The sequence below is a fragment of the Triticum dicoccoides genome, chromosome 2B, assembly GCF_002162155.2.
Source record: "Triticum dicoccoides isolate Atlit2015 ecotype Zavitan chromosome 2B, WEW_v2.0, whole genome shotgun sequence".
NCBI classification, from domain to species: Eukaryota; Viridiplantae; Streptophyta; class Magnoliopsida; order Poales; family Poaceae; genus Triticum; species Triticum dicoccoides.
In genome coordinates this window covers 703,198,880-703,216,014 of record NC_041383.1, presented here as the reverse complement: position 1 = coordinate 703,216,014, position 17,135 = coordinate 703,198,880, and the positions used below count along the sequence as shown (strand labels likewise).

Genomic DNA, 17,135 nt, shown 5'->3' with positions numbered 1-17,135 from the left:
AGAAGAAAGCAATGATGGTAGTATGTTTTGCAAATTTGTTTTTCCTTTGCCATTTAGACGATCATGATTTCAGCCCTTTACTTTTATTTTCCTGTAGCAGTTTCTGTATATATGTATGTAATTCCAATGCGCAGATAATTAGCATATGTCTTGGGATTACAGAAAAGGCATTCCCTGTGTTCTCGGTACTGTTTTGTTTCTGCTACAAACAGTCGGCTTTGTAATCCCAAGTAGTAATGATAAAACCTCCAGCATTGGGTTGTATACGTATCAGATAACTACAGTATACAATACTCCAGTGTCTTTATTAACTTTTCTGTTCGATCACTGCATCTTCCATCCTTTTTAATGTACCCAGATATGCTGGATCATCAGTGGCATGCTCTTCTCTCTATGCATTGTGGTTGAAAGTGGTATACAAGTTACACACATATGTTGACTTGGCGTGGCCAAGTCCGACTTAGCCAACCTCGAACCTTCGAGCACAGAGCACACTGGTCAACATAAGCACACTCGTCCACATAAGCACAGAGACCACTTGTCAGACGATCGGGTTCACTGATTGAGCAACTAGGCAAGTACAGTACTCCGTAGATGCCAGCAATTGGCAGCTCCCTAATGCCGCACACACACAAAACATTCTAAGCAACAGGAAACAACAAATTCGTCTAGGAAACATTGATTAATTAGATTAGAAGAAGAAGAAAAGGAGAACTAAATTAAGGTCGCACCAGCATCCACCAGAATCAAACTGGCCGACTAGGCGCATGGCTCTGGGTGCTGGTAGCCAACGTACGTGGCCATGGCGTTCTCGCACTTTGACGAGGACCCTCCCTCTCCCATGTACTTCAGGTCCACGTCCTGCAGCACGACGCCCTGGCACGGCACGCCGCACCGGAGCAGCACGGCCACCGGCATCGACGACGTCCCATTGATGTTCTTGAACGTGATGTCCTTGAGGGTGACCCCGGAGACGTGCTTGTGCTCGCAGTCGTAGTAAGGGCAGTACTTCTGGTCGATGATGATGGGGTTCTGCACGTCCTTCATCACCATGTTCTCGAACAGCATGTGCGCGGCCAGGCTCTTGGTAGGGGAGTTCTCCCACGTCTTGATCCGGACGCCGTTCATGGTGCCCACGAAGGTCATGTCCCTGACATGGACGCGGGTGACGTCGCCCTCGCCCACGTACCGTCCAAGGCTGCCGACGCTCATGCCGTGCCCCGGGCCGCAGTGGACGCGGGCGATGTCGATGTTGTTGCTCCCCTGGCCGATGGAGATGCAGTCATCTCCTGTGCTGATACGGGTGTCGGAAATCACCACACCCGTGCTTCGCTCGATGTGGATGCCGTCCGTGTTTGGGCTGTTCTCGGGCGCGTTGATCTGGATGTTGATCAACTTAATATTCTTATTCTGCAGCAGTGCGATGTGGAAGAACTTGCTGTTCACCGACGTGATGTCGCGCACCACCGTGTTCTGGTTGTTGACGAACAGCACGCTCTGCATTCCATCCATTTAGACATTTCGATCATGACACTTAGTGCCTGCCGGTGAAGTGATTGAGTGCAAGATGGAATTCCATGCATATGTAACGAAATCGGATGATACTCACCGTGGGGAGGACTTTGCAGTCCTTTCGGATGGGACACATGTTGAACGGCCAGGAGGCGGCACCCTGGCCATTGATGATGGCATTGTTCTGTCCGGCAACGGTGAGGTCTTTCACCCACCCGAACTCGATCCAGTCTTTGCCAAAACGCTTCAGATCCGACGCCGCCTTGAGCGTCCCCTGCACAACCATATAAAATGACTCCCCTTTGTCCCTCTCGTGTCGTACTTGCACTGCAATATTATAACAGCACAACTGCTTGCCTGCAGCAAGAAGGTGATGGTGGAGGCTTTGCAGGGACCATGGAACTGTGTCGGCCCGATGTAGTACGTCCCCGGCGGGATCAACAGCGTCACCTTGCCGGATGCCCCACACGCTGCCTTCCATGTTGCCATCAACGCCTGCACAGCAACACCAAGGTAGCGATCGATTACAACATAGATCGAACGCGGCAATAAAGAAAGAAACAAATTAGAACACTAACCAAGCAATCTATTGAGGAACTGGATACGTACTTTGGTATCGTCGTTGGTGCCGTTGCCTTCAGCGCCGAAGTTCTTGGCATTGTAGGTAGCCAAACCCCTGTGGTACGACGGCATCGGGAGTAGTTGTGCCACAGTCACGTTCTCCGCCACGGCCTCAAGGCCGCAGCAGAGAGAGACAACACAGAGCGTGAGGATGACAACCAGCAGCGGCGGCCATACCTCCATGATCGACTTAGCTAGCTAGCTAGCTCCTCACCCGTGACCTCAGCGATGCAGTGATGGAGCCAGGATTCCTCCTGACATGGGCATGCGGAGTCAATTGTTTTCTCTAATGCAACAATTTAGCACATAAAGTTCACGACACCGACAATGAAACTGTAAATTGTTATTCATAGTGATATCATCTCAATTGCGAAATTACTCCTTAAAACTCAATAAATTGATCAAACCTACAATAAATAAATTAAGGATCATACTCTATTCTCAATTGGATGGGAGATCTAAAAAATTCTAAGAAATTGAGAAGACTCGATTTTTTTATATAATTAATTGAGAAGACTAGTTGAATGTCCATGAGTTGCCTTAGAATACAAACCTGTTGTGAAATATAAAGTCATAATCCGAATTTGCGTAGATTATATTTAACTTCTACCCCTCTTATGATCAACATACACCCTCACAACCAACGAAACTGTAAGATAATAATCCAAATTTTTGGAAACATACTGTGCAAGTAATTTAATCAACAAAGTAATACTACTCTTTATACCCACGTGTTGGAAACATACTATTTGGATGCAACCACACTTTACTATGCTTTTCTGCTCCAATCCAAGCTGCATGCTTCCTAGTTCCTATCTCAGCCAAAGCAACAATGTCAAGTCAATTCCTCTTTGATATTCCTAGCTGCATGCGAGTCTGAAGCCCAATATTCGATTGCCTTATATGCTAGCATTTCAAGAGAAGCTTTATCATCTCTTGTGCATAAAGTAGAAACATAATATGTTAGTCATCATCCCTTGTAGCAGTGTAGCGTAATTTCACGTAGTGATATGTGTTGAACCGGTATGGGCCCTAGCCCATCTGTACCTATCTCTTAGGCCCAAGCCCATGAGAAATGTTGACCTAGAAGAGGAGCTCCTCCTCCTCTGTTCCGTGAGAGCTGCCACACACCAAGAAAGACACAACAGCAGCTGCTCCTGGTACGCTACTCCTCCAAGTTCAACATGGTATCAGACCAGGCTGCAGCGGCAGCGGCGGCGCCGGTGGTGTAGTCCGGCGAGGAGGACCTGCCGGGGGCGAACGGCGGCGAGCTAGGCGCAGCGGCTGCGGCTGGTGGCGGAGTGCAGCGAGGCGGCGCGGCCGGCTCGGGAGAGGAGGTTGCTGTGCACACGTGCTGCTGGAGCTGCTGCGTGCTGGAGGTGCTGCTGCTGCTGCGTGAGGCAGCGAGAGAGAGATTGAGGGGAAGAGAGAAAAGGAAGGGCAGGTCACGCATCTCACCTGACACGGCAGCAACGCTGTCAGGTCCACTGCGAGAAGCTGCAGTTTGTCTCCAAGTCCCCTTCTGCTCTCGGCTGTTGATTGCTGCGGGTTGAAGGAAGGAGAGGTGACGAACTGCTGCTGGTTGAGAAGAGGAGAAGAGGAGTGCTACTGCTGCTTGCAGGTGCTGAAAGTCCCGCTGTTTTTGGTCTGCTGCTGACTGAAAGGGAAAATGGCGGAGGAAGCACTGGCGGCTGCAATGGACAAGCTTGCGGACATCATGGCCGCGAAGATGGTGGCTGCAGGTGAGAAGGCACCTGCTGATGTGGGCTCGAGCGCTGCGCAGGCAGAGATGGTGCATAAGATTGAGCTGGCTCCAAACGAGGTGAAGTTAGAAGGTGTAGAAAACTACCTGAGGTGGTCGAGGAGAGGTAAACTCATCCTCAGAACTAAGTCACTGGAAGACTATGCTCTTGGTGAGGTGAAGGAACATGGAAGAAATGGAATGCCACGGACAGTTTCGTGTTGAATTGGCTGCTGAGTTCTCTATCCCCTTCTGTTGCTGCTTCGGTGGAGGACCTCCCTACTGCTGCTGAGGTATGGGCAGCGTTAGCTAGTATGTACTCAGGGAAGGGAAATGTCATGTTGGTCTCCAAAACTGAAGAAACTATGCATGATCTCACTCAAGGTGATAGGACTGTAATGATGTATGTTGAAGAGCTGAAACATCTTTGGGCTGATTTAGACTATCTTGCACCTATTGTGTTGCCACATGCTGAGTGTGCAGTGATAGCTAGAAAGTGGGTTGAGGATAGGCGTGTCCTCAAGTTTTTGAAGGGGCTGGACTCCATGTTTGAGAATAGAAGGGCTATCTTAATGCAACAAGCTGAGTTGCCGTCACTAAGAGATGCCATTGCTGCTATAGCACAGGAGGAGACTAGACTGAAAGCTGTGGAGCGGTCAAAGGTGGCTTCCAGACCTGCTTATCACATAATGAATAGGCCTGAGACAAGAGACTGCCACAATTGTGGGCTGAAAGGGCATCTCAGTTACCAGTGCACACCCCACCGAAGAGAGACAACAAAGGCAGAGGAGGTTACAGAGGCAGCTACAGAGGAGATGGCAGGGGATACTATTGTGGAAGCAACAACAGGGGCAGAAGTGCTCCAAGTAACTATAACAACTACAATCGCTACCAAGGGGAGGCCAGAGCGAATGTATCTGTCATGAGTGAGGGTCAGTCCAGTTCTTCTCATAGTCAAGACATGAGAAATGAGCAGCAGGGTCAAGACAAGAGGAACGAACAGCAAGCAGAGACAATGTTTGGTGACTTTGCTCATTTTGTGTACTCTGATGAAGGTAATGAAACTGCATCTGTTGTTGTTCATAGGGCTGGTGTAGATTGGGTTTTAGACTCAGGGGCATCGAAACATGTAACCGGCAACGTTAGAGAGTTTGAATGCTATCAACAGTACCCCCAATCGTACAATGGAACTATTCAAACTGCAGATGGTACTGCACAACCTATTAAGGGGGTTGGGGCAGTGCAATGTACTCCAAGTATTAAGTTGGAATCAGTTTTGCATGTTCCAGCTTTCCCAGTTAGTCTAGTGTCATTGAGTGCTTTGATTGATCAGATAGATTGTGACGTAACTCTTAATAAGTACCGCTGTTTGATTCAGGAGATGGGAACTGGGAGGAGGCTTGGGGCAGGAACCAGGCATAGAGGACTATGGTACATGGATCGCCAGGAGGATGTGAAGACTGCTGGCATGGCTCTTGCTGCGACTGCGACAGAGAAGGAAGCATTAGCTATGATCCACCATTGTAGGTTTGGACATGTTTCTTTTGAGAAAATGAAGAAAGCTTTCCCTGATGTAATGAATGGTTTAGATAAAACCAAGTTAAGGTGTGAGGCATGTGAGTATGCTAAACACACTCGGATATCGTATGTGAGTAAGGGGCTCAGGAGTATAGTCCCATTTGTGCTTGTTCATTTAGATGTTTGGACATGTCCATCAACCTCGATAAATGGAATGAAATATTTTGTCACCTTCATTGATTGCAATACTCGCATGACATGGATGTATCTAATGCGACATAAAGATGAGGTGTTTGAGTGTTTCAAGGACTTCTGTGCGTATGTTAAAACTCAATTCAAGGTGCAGGTTCAAATGATAAGGACTGACAATGGGACAGAATGTGTCAACAGAAGGCTGGGAGAGTTCCTATCAGACCAAGGTATTCTGCATCAGACATCTTGCCCGGACACTCCTCCCCAAAATGGCGTGGCAGAGCGGAAAAATCGGCATATCCTTGAGGTGGCGCGCTCAATCATGTACACTATGAATGTGCCAAAGTGTCTATGGGGTGAAGCCGTTCTGACTGCAACCTATCTGATCAATCGCACACCATCCATGATACTGGGTATGAAATCTCCTTGTGAACTCTTATTAGGAGAGAATAAATTTAGTGTGCCACCAAAGGTGTTTGGATGTACTTGTTTTGTCAGGGATCATAGACCTGTTGTGAACAAGCTGGATCCTCGGGCGGTGAAGTGTATCTTTATTGGCTATCCTTCTGGACAGAGAGGGTATAAGTGCTGGAGTCCTTCTGATAGGCGCACTTTCGTGAGCATGGATGTGACATTCTGGGAATCTAATCCTTACTATGGGGAAAAAACTGACTTGAGCTTGTTGTTTGAATGTCTGGACCAGCCTGTGGTTGGTCCAGAGGGGGAGGTGGTGTTGCAACCTCAAGTATCTGAAGCAAGAGGGAGAGAACAAGGAAGATGTCAGGAAGAGGTGATGCAGCAAGCAAGACCGCCAATGGTGGGCACTATACCCGTGTTGCCGTTGTCTAGTGGAGAAGGTGAAACAGAAACGCATCAGGTTCAAGAGCAACCTGAGCAGCAGCAGGGCATAGCACAGAAGCCACTTAAAGTCTACACCCGGCGAGCCAAGGCAAATGAACCCCAGGGGGAGCAAGCAGGAAATGAGAATGTGATGCAGGGGGAGTCACACATAGAACAGGAGGACTCATCCACGGAGATGCCAATTGCGTTGAGGAAGGGAACTAGGGCTGCGGCTGCCAAACCTGTCGAGAGATATGGGTTTGAGCATAATATTGGGAATTATGTGAATTATGATGCTCTGTCGGCATCATATAAAGTGTTCATTGCTTCTCTTCAAGCGATGGTTATTCCTTCAGATTGGAGAAATGCAAAGAAGGACCCTAAGTGGTGTGTTGCTATGCGAGAAGAACTAGAAGCATTGAGAAAACAGAGGACTTGGGAGTTAGCTGAGTTGCCAGCAGGAAAGAAAACAGTGGGCTGCAAATGGGTTTATTCTGTCAAACAGAATCCTGAAGGCAAGATTGAGAGATACAAAGCCAGACTAGTTGCAAGAGGATATAGTCAAACCTATGGGATAGACTATGACGAAACATTTGCTCCAGTAGCAAAAATGAACACTGTGTGGATATTAGTATCATGTGCAGCAAACTTTGGATGGCCTTTGCATCAGTTAGATGTGAAAAATGCTTTCTTGCATGGAGAACTAAAAGAAGAAGTCTATATGGAAGTCCCCCCTGGATTGGACTCATCTAAAACTGAAGGCAAGGTGTGTAGATTGAAAAAGTCTTTGTATGGTCTGAAACAAACAATCACCGAGAGCTTGGTTCGATAGATTCCGAAGGGCTATGTGTGAGATGGGATACAAACAATGCAATAAGGATCACACTGTCTTCTACCGGCATCAGAATAGGAAGATTGTCATCCTTGCAGTCTATGTAGATGATATAATCATAACTGGAGATGATGGGACGGAGATAGCAAGGTTAAAGGAGTGTCTTGGAAAGGCATTTGAAGTGAAGGATCTTGTTCAGATGAAGTATTTTCTGGGTATTGAGATTGCAAGATCTGCCAAAGGGATAGCCTTGTCCCAGCGCAAGTACACCTTGGATCTCCTCAGTGATATGGGAATGTTAGAGTGTCGAGCTGCTACTACCCCAATTGACCAAAACCATAAGGTAACAGCACAATCTGGAGATCTAGTGGATAAGGAGAAATACCAAAGACTGGTAGGGCGTTTACTATACTTGTGTCACACAAGGCCAGACATTGCCTATGCTGTGAGCATAGTGAGTAGGTATATGCATGAGCCCAAAAGTGGACATGTGGAGGCAGCACACAGAATTCTGAAGTATTTGAAGGGAACACCAGGAAGAGGACTGTGGTTCGAAGGGAATGGCCACTTGGTAGTTGATGGGTATAGTGATGCAGACTGGGCAAGTTGCCTGGATGATCGTCGATCAACATCTGGGTATTGTGTGTTTGTGGGAGGTAACTTAGTTTCATGGAGAAGCAAGAAGCAGCCAGTTGTATCAAAATCAATAGCAGAAGCAGAATATAGAGCCATGTCTCAGGGGTTAAGTGAGATGTTGTGGGTGAGAAACCTTCTAAGTGAATTGAAATTGCTAAGAGAAGGACCTCTGAATGTCTGGTGTGACAACAGGTCTGCTATATGCATAGCTAACAACCCAGTGCAACATGACAGAACTAAGCATGTAGAGATTGATCGATTCTTCATCAAAGAGAAGCTTGATGCTGGGATTATAAAGATTGAGTATGTGCACACAGGCCAACAGATAGCAGACTGCTTGACAAAAGGTTTGGCAGCAAAGGAATGCAACCTAGCTTGCGACAAGATGGGAATGATAGATATCTACCACCCATCTTGAGGGGGAGTGTTGAACCGGTATGGGCCCTAGCCCATCTGTACCTATCTCTTAGGCCCAAGCCCATGAGAAATGTTGACCTAGAAGAGGAGCTCCTCCTCCTCTGTTCCGTGAGAGCTGCCACACACCAAGAAAGACACAACAGCAGCTGCTCCTGGTACGCTACTCCTCCAAGTTCAACAATATGCTACAACTTACTGCATAGTCAGCAAGGGAAACATAATAGCAAACTGATGCATTGGACCCTGGTTTGATTATCTATGTAGCACTCCATGACCAGGGAATCAATTGGCAGATTACTTGATTAAGTTGTTGCATAATTTCTTGAGTGTGCTAACTGTGTTGGCCATTTTATTGTCACAAATTATGATATAGCAGTGGTTGAGGATAATGCACATATATTTTGTTTTCTATGACTGGCAGCAAAAACCACAAGAGATCTTGCACTCACCTTTTTGGAGGACTGGCTCATGCAGAATAGGATGAATATGACCATGCACACCTCAACCTTGCCCTGCTACCCCAAAGAGAATTAGGAAGATTAGAATACCACTTAGGCAAAGTCCTCAATACTCATTTACAAGCCCATGCTAATAATATTATTAACATATCGATCTGAATCACTCAAATTTAAAGCATACTCTTCTTTATCATTTAGGCATATCGATCTGAGTATGATTTATATCTATTATTAGTGGATTATGTTTTAACCTCGCTGTTCTGGCATTAATATTTAGCAGCTATTTTACGAACATATAAACATACCTTAATTAACATATATGACCCGCGTAATGCATTTAATATAAAAGATACAGATTTACCTTGCCTTTTAGCACCCCTCACCAATTCATGCTTTTAAAGACAAGCTTTATTTGATATACTTTTTCTGAAACATATGACACCTTCCTTTACAAATAGGAGCAGATGATACTCCTACATTAGATATGATAATCGATTCCTTGACTTATATAGCTAGTGCACCCCTTGGAGATCCTAATGCCACTGAGACATGTCTAAAAAGATAGGAAGAGTAACCGAATGTGAAATCAATGGCAGCATGGGGAAAGTAGGACCAAAGGTTTAATTTCCTAGAGCTGGAAGAATGCGGCCAGCTGCTGAGTTTCTAGCTGCTAATCATTATAACACTGACCAAGTTCATGTTATTGTGGCATCTCTGTATCGAAACGATGCAGAAGAGGTGGGTCTCACAGTACAGTACGCCCCTTAGCTCTTATGCAAACTTTATTTGCAAAAAATTATATTACTTCCTCCATTCACAAATATAAGATATTCTAACTTTTTTATGAATCGGATGTATATAGACACGTTTAGTGTGTTTGTTCACTAATTTCAGTCCGTATATATTCTATATTGAAATATCCAAAACATTGTATATTTGTGAACGGAGGGAGTAATAAGTTGTGGCAAATTCATTATGCTGTGATTGTGGTCGACCTGAATATGATATCTGTAGGATTCGACCATTAGCCTCTTACTTTTCTCGTGTGTTTGTCTCTCTGCATTCAGACAATTAACAGAGTAAAGAATGCAACAGCAGCTCAGCTCGATGTTTCAGATACTGGAAGTCTTTAACATCTTGTTTCACAGGTATCTTGACTGATATTTAGCTCTCTAGTGAACGAGTACTATTTTTCATCACGGTTCATAAAGTGAGCACGAGAGGCCAGATTTGCGCCACAAATAAAACCATATTTTGTACTTAAATGTTTGCAGTTCAGGATATACATTTCTGCTCTTTCTTGTGAAGAGAATGTATTGGTTGCTGCAGATCAAGAAATTAAAATGATCGGATCTCCACTTACCACGCGGCACCGTGCGGAACCGGGAGCAGCACGGCGCTGGATCAGCTCAGCTTGGAGTCCGTCGGGCGCCGGCGGCAATGGAGTTGACGTCGGGCGCCGCGAGTGTTGTGCGAATCCAATCCAGAGAGCTGCGCGTGCCTCGCCCACGGCAAGGGTAAGGCAGGTCGGCGGGCTCCGGCCGGCGGACTCGAGGAAGGTACGGGAGGCGAGATGAGAAGAAAAACAAAAGGAGGCAAGTGAGGAGGACATGAGGCAGGAGTTCGCAGTACCTCTTTGTACTGGTGGGGGAGATAACCACCCCGACTTGCTGCACGTTCGGCGGTTGCCATGATCGAGCTGACCGGCGGTTACCTGCGAGGTACGGCTTGACGACTGAAAGTCTGAAATCTGAGCAGCGGATGGGGGTGGCGGCACTGGATATGGGGGAAGCATCGAGCCCGTTGTCTGGGGTAGCGGCGTGCTGTGAGCTGCGGGAGGCGGCGCGGCGGCCGGCGGGAAGGGGAAGGGGATCGCGGGAGGAGACACGGGGAGGAGGCGGAGGGTATCTACTCGGTTTTTTTCCGGCAGAATGACTGCTCCACGATTATTTTTTCAGAAAACGGAATTGACTGCTCCACAAAATTTTAATCAAACTAGCAAAACTGCACATGTGTTGCAACGGAAGAAAAAAATCGTAATCTTAAAAAGCCATGACCACATTTTGCTGCATCACCGAGATACACTATCACTCTCATTTTCGTAAAATCATGAAGAATTTTTGAAAATCATGAACATTTTTTTAAAACTCGTGAACATATCTGAAATCGTGACTATTTTTCAAATTCGTGATTTTTTTTACAAATTTTAAAACATCGGTGCGTTGCAGCTGAAGAAAAAAATATCATAATCTCCATTGGCCATGACAAAATTTTGTTGTATCACTAAAATACACTATTACTCTCATTTACATGAAATCGTGAACAATTTTTTGAATATGATGAATTTTTTTAAACCCATGAACATTTCTGAAATCGTGAGCATTTTTACAGATTTTCAAACATTCTCTAAAATCATGAAAAAAATTGAATCCATGAACATTTTATACTATTTTCAAACATTTTTAAAAAAAAAATTGTGAACATTTTATAAAACATTTTTCTTGAATATGCGAACATTAATCAATGTATTTTTTCGAAATTGGTGGAACAATTTTGAAAATTCACGAATATCTTTTGGATTTAACGAACAATTTTTTGACGCCATGAACATTTTCTGAATCAACAAACTATTTTGTAAATCACGAATGGTTTTTGAATTTTTAGAATATTTTACAATTCATGAACATTTTTTGAATTGGCAAAATTTGTTAAATTTCATTAATATTTTCTAATACAGGAACTTTTTAAAAAATCATGAACATTTTTTCGGTTTCCCAAACATTAGTTTTCAAAATGTCAAATATTTTTTGAATATGTGCACATTTTTTTTAAATTACAAACATATTTGGAATTCGTAAGCATTTACGAATTATTAAACATTTTATTTCAAATTTCACATTTTTGAAACTTTTTGAAGTCCCAACTTATTTAAAGTAGAAAAAAACAAAGACAGAAAAGCAAAATGAAAATAAAAAACAAATTTTAAAAACAGGCCCCGGATATTGGCCGCCCCAAACAGGAGTGTTGTGTCTTCTCCCAGCGCACAGAGTGCAGTATAGAAGGCTCCTACTGCATGGGACGGACCAGGCAGGGATTTCCCTCTGTGGAATGTTTTTTTATCACTTTGAAAGCAAAAGTGCTCCCTGGGTGATTTTGCTAATTAATGTCAACATATCTCTTATTGGACTAATACTTCTATCTAGTATGTTTCAGATGAGTTCAACAGTGGAGTGGCAGGACAAGAGGATGTGGAACCCCTTCAAGATGCTAAGGACGCATATTGGCAAAAACTCAAGACTCTTCATTTTCATTTTAGTGATCAAAGATCGCATTGAGTCCATAGGAAAAACCAATACTATGAAAAGGGGATGAGGTGTTGCTTAATGGCTTGCTTACTCAAAGTGCTTAGTGATATGCTCCAAAGCCCTCAACCACTTTCTCATTTCCACATTTGTCCTAAACCTAAAGTCAAACTCGGCCCCACCGATTTGATATATCCGGCGCCACCGAGTTCACTTGACATAGCCACTGCCAGAAACCCTAATCAGTTCAGTCTCACAGATGGGATCTCGGTCTCACCGAGATGGCCATGCAAACTCTTTGTTACCTATTGCAGTTATCTCGGTCTCACTGAGATATGCAGTCAGTCCCACCGAGTTTGCTTGACGAAATCCCTATTTGTTAATTGCTGAAATCTGTCTCACCGAGTTCATGCAATCGGTCTCACCGAGATGAGGTTTTGCCCTAGCCCTAGCACATCGGTCCCACCAAGTTTATCTTGTCAGTCCCACCGAAAACTCTAACGCTCACATTTTGAACCAGATCGGTCTGATCGAGTTTCACTATTCGGTCCCACCGAGTTTGGTAAATTGTGTGTAACGATTAAATTTTATGTGGAGGCTATATATATACCCCTCCACCCCCTTCTCCATTGGAGAGAGAGCCATCAGAACGTGCCTACACTTTCACTACTTATTTTCTGAGAGAGAACCACCTACTCATGTGTTGAAACCAAGACATTCCAATCCAACCACAAGAATCTTGATCTCTAGCCTTCCCCAAGTTGTTTTCCACTCATATCATCTTTTCATCATATCCAAATCTGTGAGAGAGAGTTGTGTGTTGGGGAGACTATCATTTGAAGCACAAGAGCAAGGAGTTCATCATCAACACACCATCTATTACCTTTTGGAGAGTGGTGTCTCCTAGATTGGTTACATGTCACTTGGGAGCCTCCGTCAAGATTGTGGAGTTGAACCAAGGAGTTTGTAAGGGCAAGAAGATCGCCTACTTTGTAAAGATCTACCCAAGTGAGGCAAGTCCTTCGTGGGTGATGGCCATGATGGGATAGACAAAGTTGCTTCTTCGTGGACCCTTCGTGGGTGGAGCCCTCACTACAAAAAAAAAATACATCCGTGACATTTTGGGCCGAATTTTTTTTTCTATCATATATATGACACTTCTATGACGATAATTGTGACAAAACCCGGTATCATCATAGATGTGGTGGGCTCCTACTTCTATGACAAAAAATCATGACAGAAAATGGGCTTTTCATCCTGGGCGGGCCGGAGACACAGCTGCATGACATTCTTTGGGCCGTCCATGACGGAAAAAACCATGGTAGAAGCGAGGGCGAGGAAAATTTCGGGGAGTTCCCGGTTATGGTGGGTGGTCGGGGGTCGAGCGATGCGCGTTTCTCTCGTACACATACGCGCGTATGTGCGAGGCGTTGGCTCTAACTGAACCCGAGCGATTGCACTGCAGGCTACGCGTTACTTAACTCGAGCGATCGATCGATGGCTGTTAACTGAACCCGATCGAGAGATTCCTTCGCTACTGCTGCTAACTGAAGCCGATCGATGCTGCCTCTCTGGATGAACAGTGAGCATTGCGGGGGGGGGGTGAATAGTGAGCGGTGGGAGTGGATGAACAGGACCTGTGGCGTTGCCTCTGGATGAACAGGACCTCGATCGATCGAGCCGGTTGAGGCTGGATGAACAGGACCCCGTGGAGAGGGGTGGTTAAACAGGAGCCCGTGAAGAGGGGTTGTTGAACAGTAGCCAGTGGAGTAGCGCGCGATGGAGGCTGGATGAACATGAGCCCGTGGATGAACAGTCGCAGGTGGAGGCTGGAGGAGGTCGACGGTGGATGAACAGTAGCCCGTGGAGGCTGGAGGAGGTCGACGGTCGAAATGAACAGTATCCCGTGGAGTCGCGTTTTGCGGAATGCCACACCCCTCCCGATGAACATGACCCCCGTTTCGACCGTAGCGCTCCAACACAAGTCCGTTTCGTCCGTTTTGCGGTACGCCACACCCCTCCCGATCAACAGGACTCCCGTTTCGATCGTAAGAGGTCCGTTTCCTTCATTTTGCGGTACGCCAGACCCCTCCCGATGAATAGGATCCCGTTTCGAACGTGGCCGGTCGAACACAAGGCCATTTCCTCCATTCTGTGGTACGCTAGGCCTCGTTTCCATCGCCTGTTCCGTCAAAGCCGGTTGGCTCTCACGCGTTCCGTTGCCTCACGATGAACACGACGCATTTCGTTGCCTCCCCATGAACATGACGACGACGATGTTGTTTCTCCGTTCCGACCCAGCCATGTACATGAGCCCTGGCCGTACATATATATGCGCGAGTAGGCGTTCGAGACGCCGCCCGTATGTAGACATCCGTGGTCGTATTTTCTTTCTTGCACACTGGCCGATGTACGTACGTGTACATGCTACATGCGCTCCTCTACTACGACACGTGCGCGCCTCTACATCGACCAGTATATATGTACGTACATGTTCACGACCAGAATAACAATGCTACATACGCTTCAACCAGGTGGGTCCCGACTGTCAGGCACTTCCTTGCGCGTGAAGATGTAGCTGGTGGGTCCCAGCAGTCAGGGGGGCGAATCATTTTTTTTGTCCGAACGCACTTCCTTGTGTGCGAAGATGTAGCTGGTGGGTCCCAGCAGTCAGGGAGGAAACATTTTTTTTCGCGAAATAAGTTGGCCCGTCCGGTGGGTCCCTGCTGTCAGGTGAAGGAATAATTATTTTGCGTGTAATAAGGAGGCAGTTCCTTGCGGCCGCCGTGGACCCAGCTGTCAGCCTCTCCACGCATAGTACTCTTCCGATGGAAGTCGGTCATTGACCACATTGACCACACCGCGCCGAGAGCACCACGGCGGTGGACGACGGCGAGGCCTAGGAAGGGGATGATGCGGAGCCGGGGAAGACACGATAGTGGATGCCCACGAGGAGAGGAGTACGAGGGTTCACTAGTGTGGCTGTGATGTGAGGCTGCAGTTGCTGCAGAATAACAGGGGGTGTGGGTGAGTAGAGGGATGGCCTGGCCAGCGGTGGGAGTAGTAGGGGGCGGTGAGGCCCCCACGACATCACAGCTGGCAATGGGAGGCAGGAGCACGCGGCACGACCGGCGCTGGTTTGGGCAGCTGGAGCAAGAAGACCAGAGGTTGAAGAAGCACTACGGCCGTTGGATGAACATCGTACGGTAACAGGAGCTAGAATCGTTCATATTGACTAAGTTGACAAAGCCCTCTGTCCCCGTCAGCTTGGTAGGCCCACAAGTCAGCCTCCCACTATGCTGGGTTCCAGCTGGCAGGGGGAGTATTCATTTTTTTGTGCATAATGAGGAGGCACTTCCTTGCGTGCGAAGATAGCTGGTGGGTCCGACCTGTCAGCGGGGGCACGTTTTTTTTGCGAAATACAGAGGCCCTTTTGGTGGTTCCCATATGTCAGGTGGAGGAATCATTATTTTGCGTGTAATAAGGAGGCATTTCCTTGTGTGCAGCAGTGGACCCAGCTGTCAGCCTCTCCACGCACAGTCTACTTCCAATGGTGCCGTTCGTTGACCACGTTGACCACGCCGCGCCGAGCGCATCCAAGGTGGTGGACGACGGGAGGCCTCGGACAACAACGAGCCGGAGATGGGAAGATGCGGGAGTAGAGTCGCAGACGGAGAGGTGTACGATGGTTAACTGGTTCTAGTGCGGTGTGGTTCGGCAGTCGGTGGAGAAGAACAGCAGCTGTGGAGGGGTGGAGGGATGGCCTGGCCAACGGTGGAGTAGCGCTTCATAGCGAAGCGTGCTAAGCAGAGCTGCTAGCAGCAGGAGGCGGGAGGTGGTCCCGGCGATGCTGGAGGAAGAAGATGAGAGATTGATGATGGATGTCGGTCGTTGGATGTAAATCCAACGGCTAACATGTCAGAATCATTTGTTGACTAAATTGACAACGACTTGCGTTGGCTTCGACCTATTGGCCCATATTTCAGCCTCCAAAAATATGACACGTATTCAACCCATTTTTTCAGAATTTACAGTCTTTTTTTACGCGGTAGAATTTATAGTCAATTTGATCTTTTTTTGAATTACAGCCATTAGCTGGGCTGGGTGAACAATGTAGCGTCCATGCAGTCCATTTATTTTTTTCCTAAAAAATTACAGGCCATTTGCACTTTCTCGAAATACAGGATTTTGCTGGGCTGATTCTAATTATAATTTTGGGTTGGGCCAGCAATGTTATGAAAAAATAAAAAGGGGCTGAAAATTTTGTTATAAATATATTTAAATAATAAGTGATGTTATTACGTTCGTCCTTAAATCTTACCAAGCTTTTGTACACAATCACGAGGATTTTCGTGCCAAAATAATCCAGGATTTTATTGTTAATAAATTATTTTTATAAGTTAATAAGATGTGGGATATTGTTTTCTTATATATGTAAGTATCTGTTAAATATATGATGACAATAAAAATAATATATAATAACATATAAAATAATTTAAATATATATAATATAGTTAGAAGGGAAACATAAGTTGGACCTAGCGTTCCTATTTTTATATAGAAAAATAGAATAGACCTCTGCGTTTTCTTCAAAAAAAATACATAAATTGGGCTGCCGATATTCAGGAAAAATAAAACCTCGGATGGGAGGTCCATAGGCCAATCGATACATGATGGCCCTCAAGAAAATACAAACAGGCCTATGAACCTCCCATCCAATGTCATGGGCTGCGCATGTTTAAAATGAAAGCCTAGATGGGGCAGCCCAAAACCCAGCTGATACTTGCTGCCCCAGTGATAATAAATGATACCTGCCAGCTCCCCTGCTTCATTGTGAATCTATCTCCTATAGTAACTACGTTGAAGCACCTAAAAAATGTAACTATGTTGACAAACCCGTGGGCCCCAATGTCAGTATAGCATTAGGAGGAAGTATTTTTTCGATGAGGCACTTGCTTGTGTACGGCCATAGACCTGGTGGGTCCCGACTGTCCACCTCTCCATGTACAGTCCTTTCCAGATTCCTCTCGTTTGTTCAGCATGTTCACAACGGCAGACAGCGGCGT

The 17,135-nt window shown here is 46.1% G+C and overlaps 1 protein-coding gene across 1 annotated transcript; it reads right to left on the bottom strand.

The window, feature by feature from the left end:
• Positions 1-522: 522 nt before the first annotated feature.
• On the bottom strand, positions 523-10,590 carry LOC119365725 (exopolygalacturonase-like). The gene is made up of 7 exons (XM_037631373.1): positions 10,400-10,590; positions 10,131-10,316; positions 8,759-8,821; positions 2,122-2,387; positions 1,870-2,007; positions 1,610-1,786; positions 523-1,497 (listed from the first exon to the last, which is right to left on the bottom strand). Exons 4-7 carry the CDS (start codon positions 2,314-2,316, stop codon positions 760-762), a joined length of 1,248 nt encoding a protein of 415 aa, XP_037487270.1. The 5' UTR covers positions 2,317-2,387; positions 8,759-8,821; positions 10,131-10,316; positions 10,400-10,590; the 3' UTR covers positions 523-759.
• Between the last annotated feature and the right edge of the window lie 6,545 nt (positions 10,591-17,135).

What these genes read in the sequence shown, in the direction of transcription:
- LOC119365725 (XM_037631373.1), bottom strand. Translation starts at nt 2,316, where the DNA reads ATGGAGGTATGGCCGCCGCTGCTGGTTGTCATCCTCACGCTCTGTGTT. An exon ending in GCACCAACGACGATACCAAA is followed by an intron (nt 2,008 to 2,121) that starts GTACGTATCCAG and finishes GTTGCTGTGCAG; the next exon opens with GCGTTGATGGCAACATGGAA. An exon ending in ACTGCAAAGTCCTCCCCACG is followed by an intron (nt 1,498 to 1,609) that starts GTGAGTATCATC and finishes GATGGAATGCAG; the next exon opens with AGCGTGCTGTTCGTCAACAA.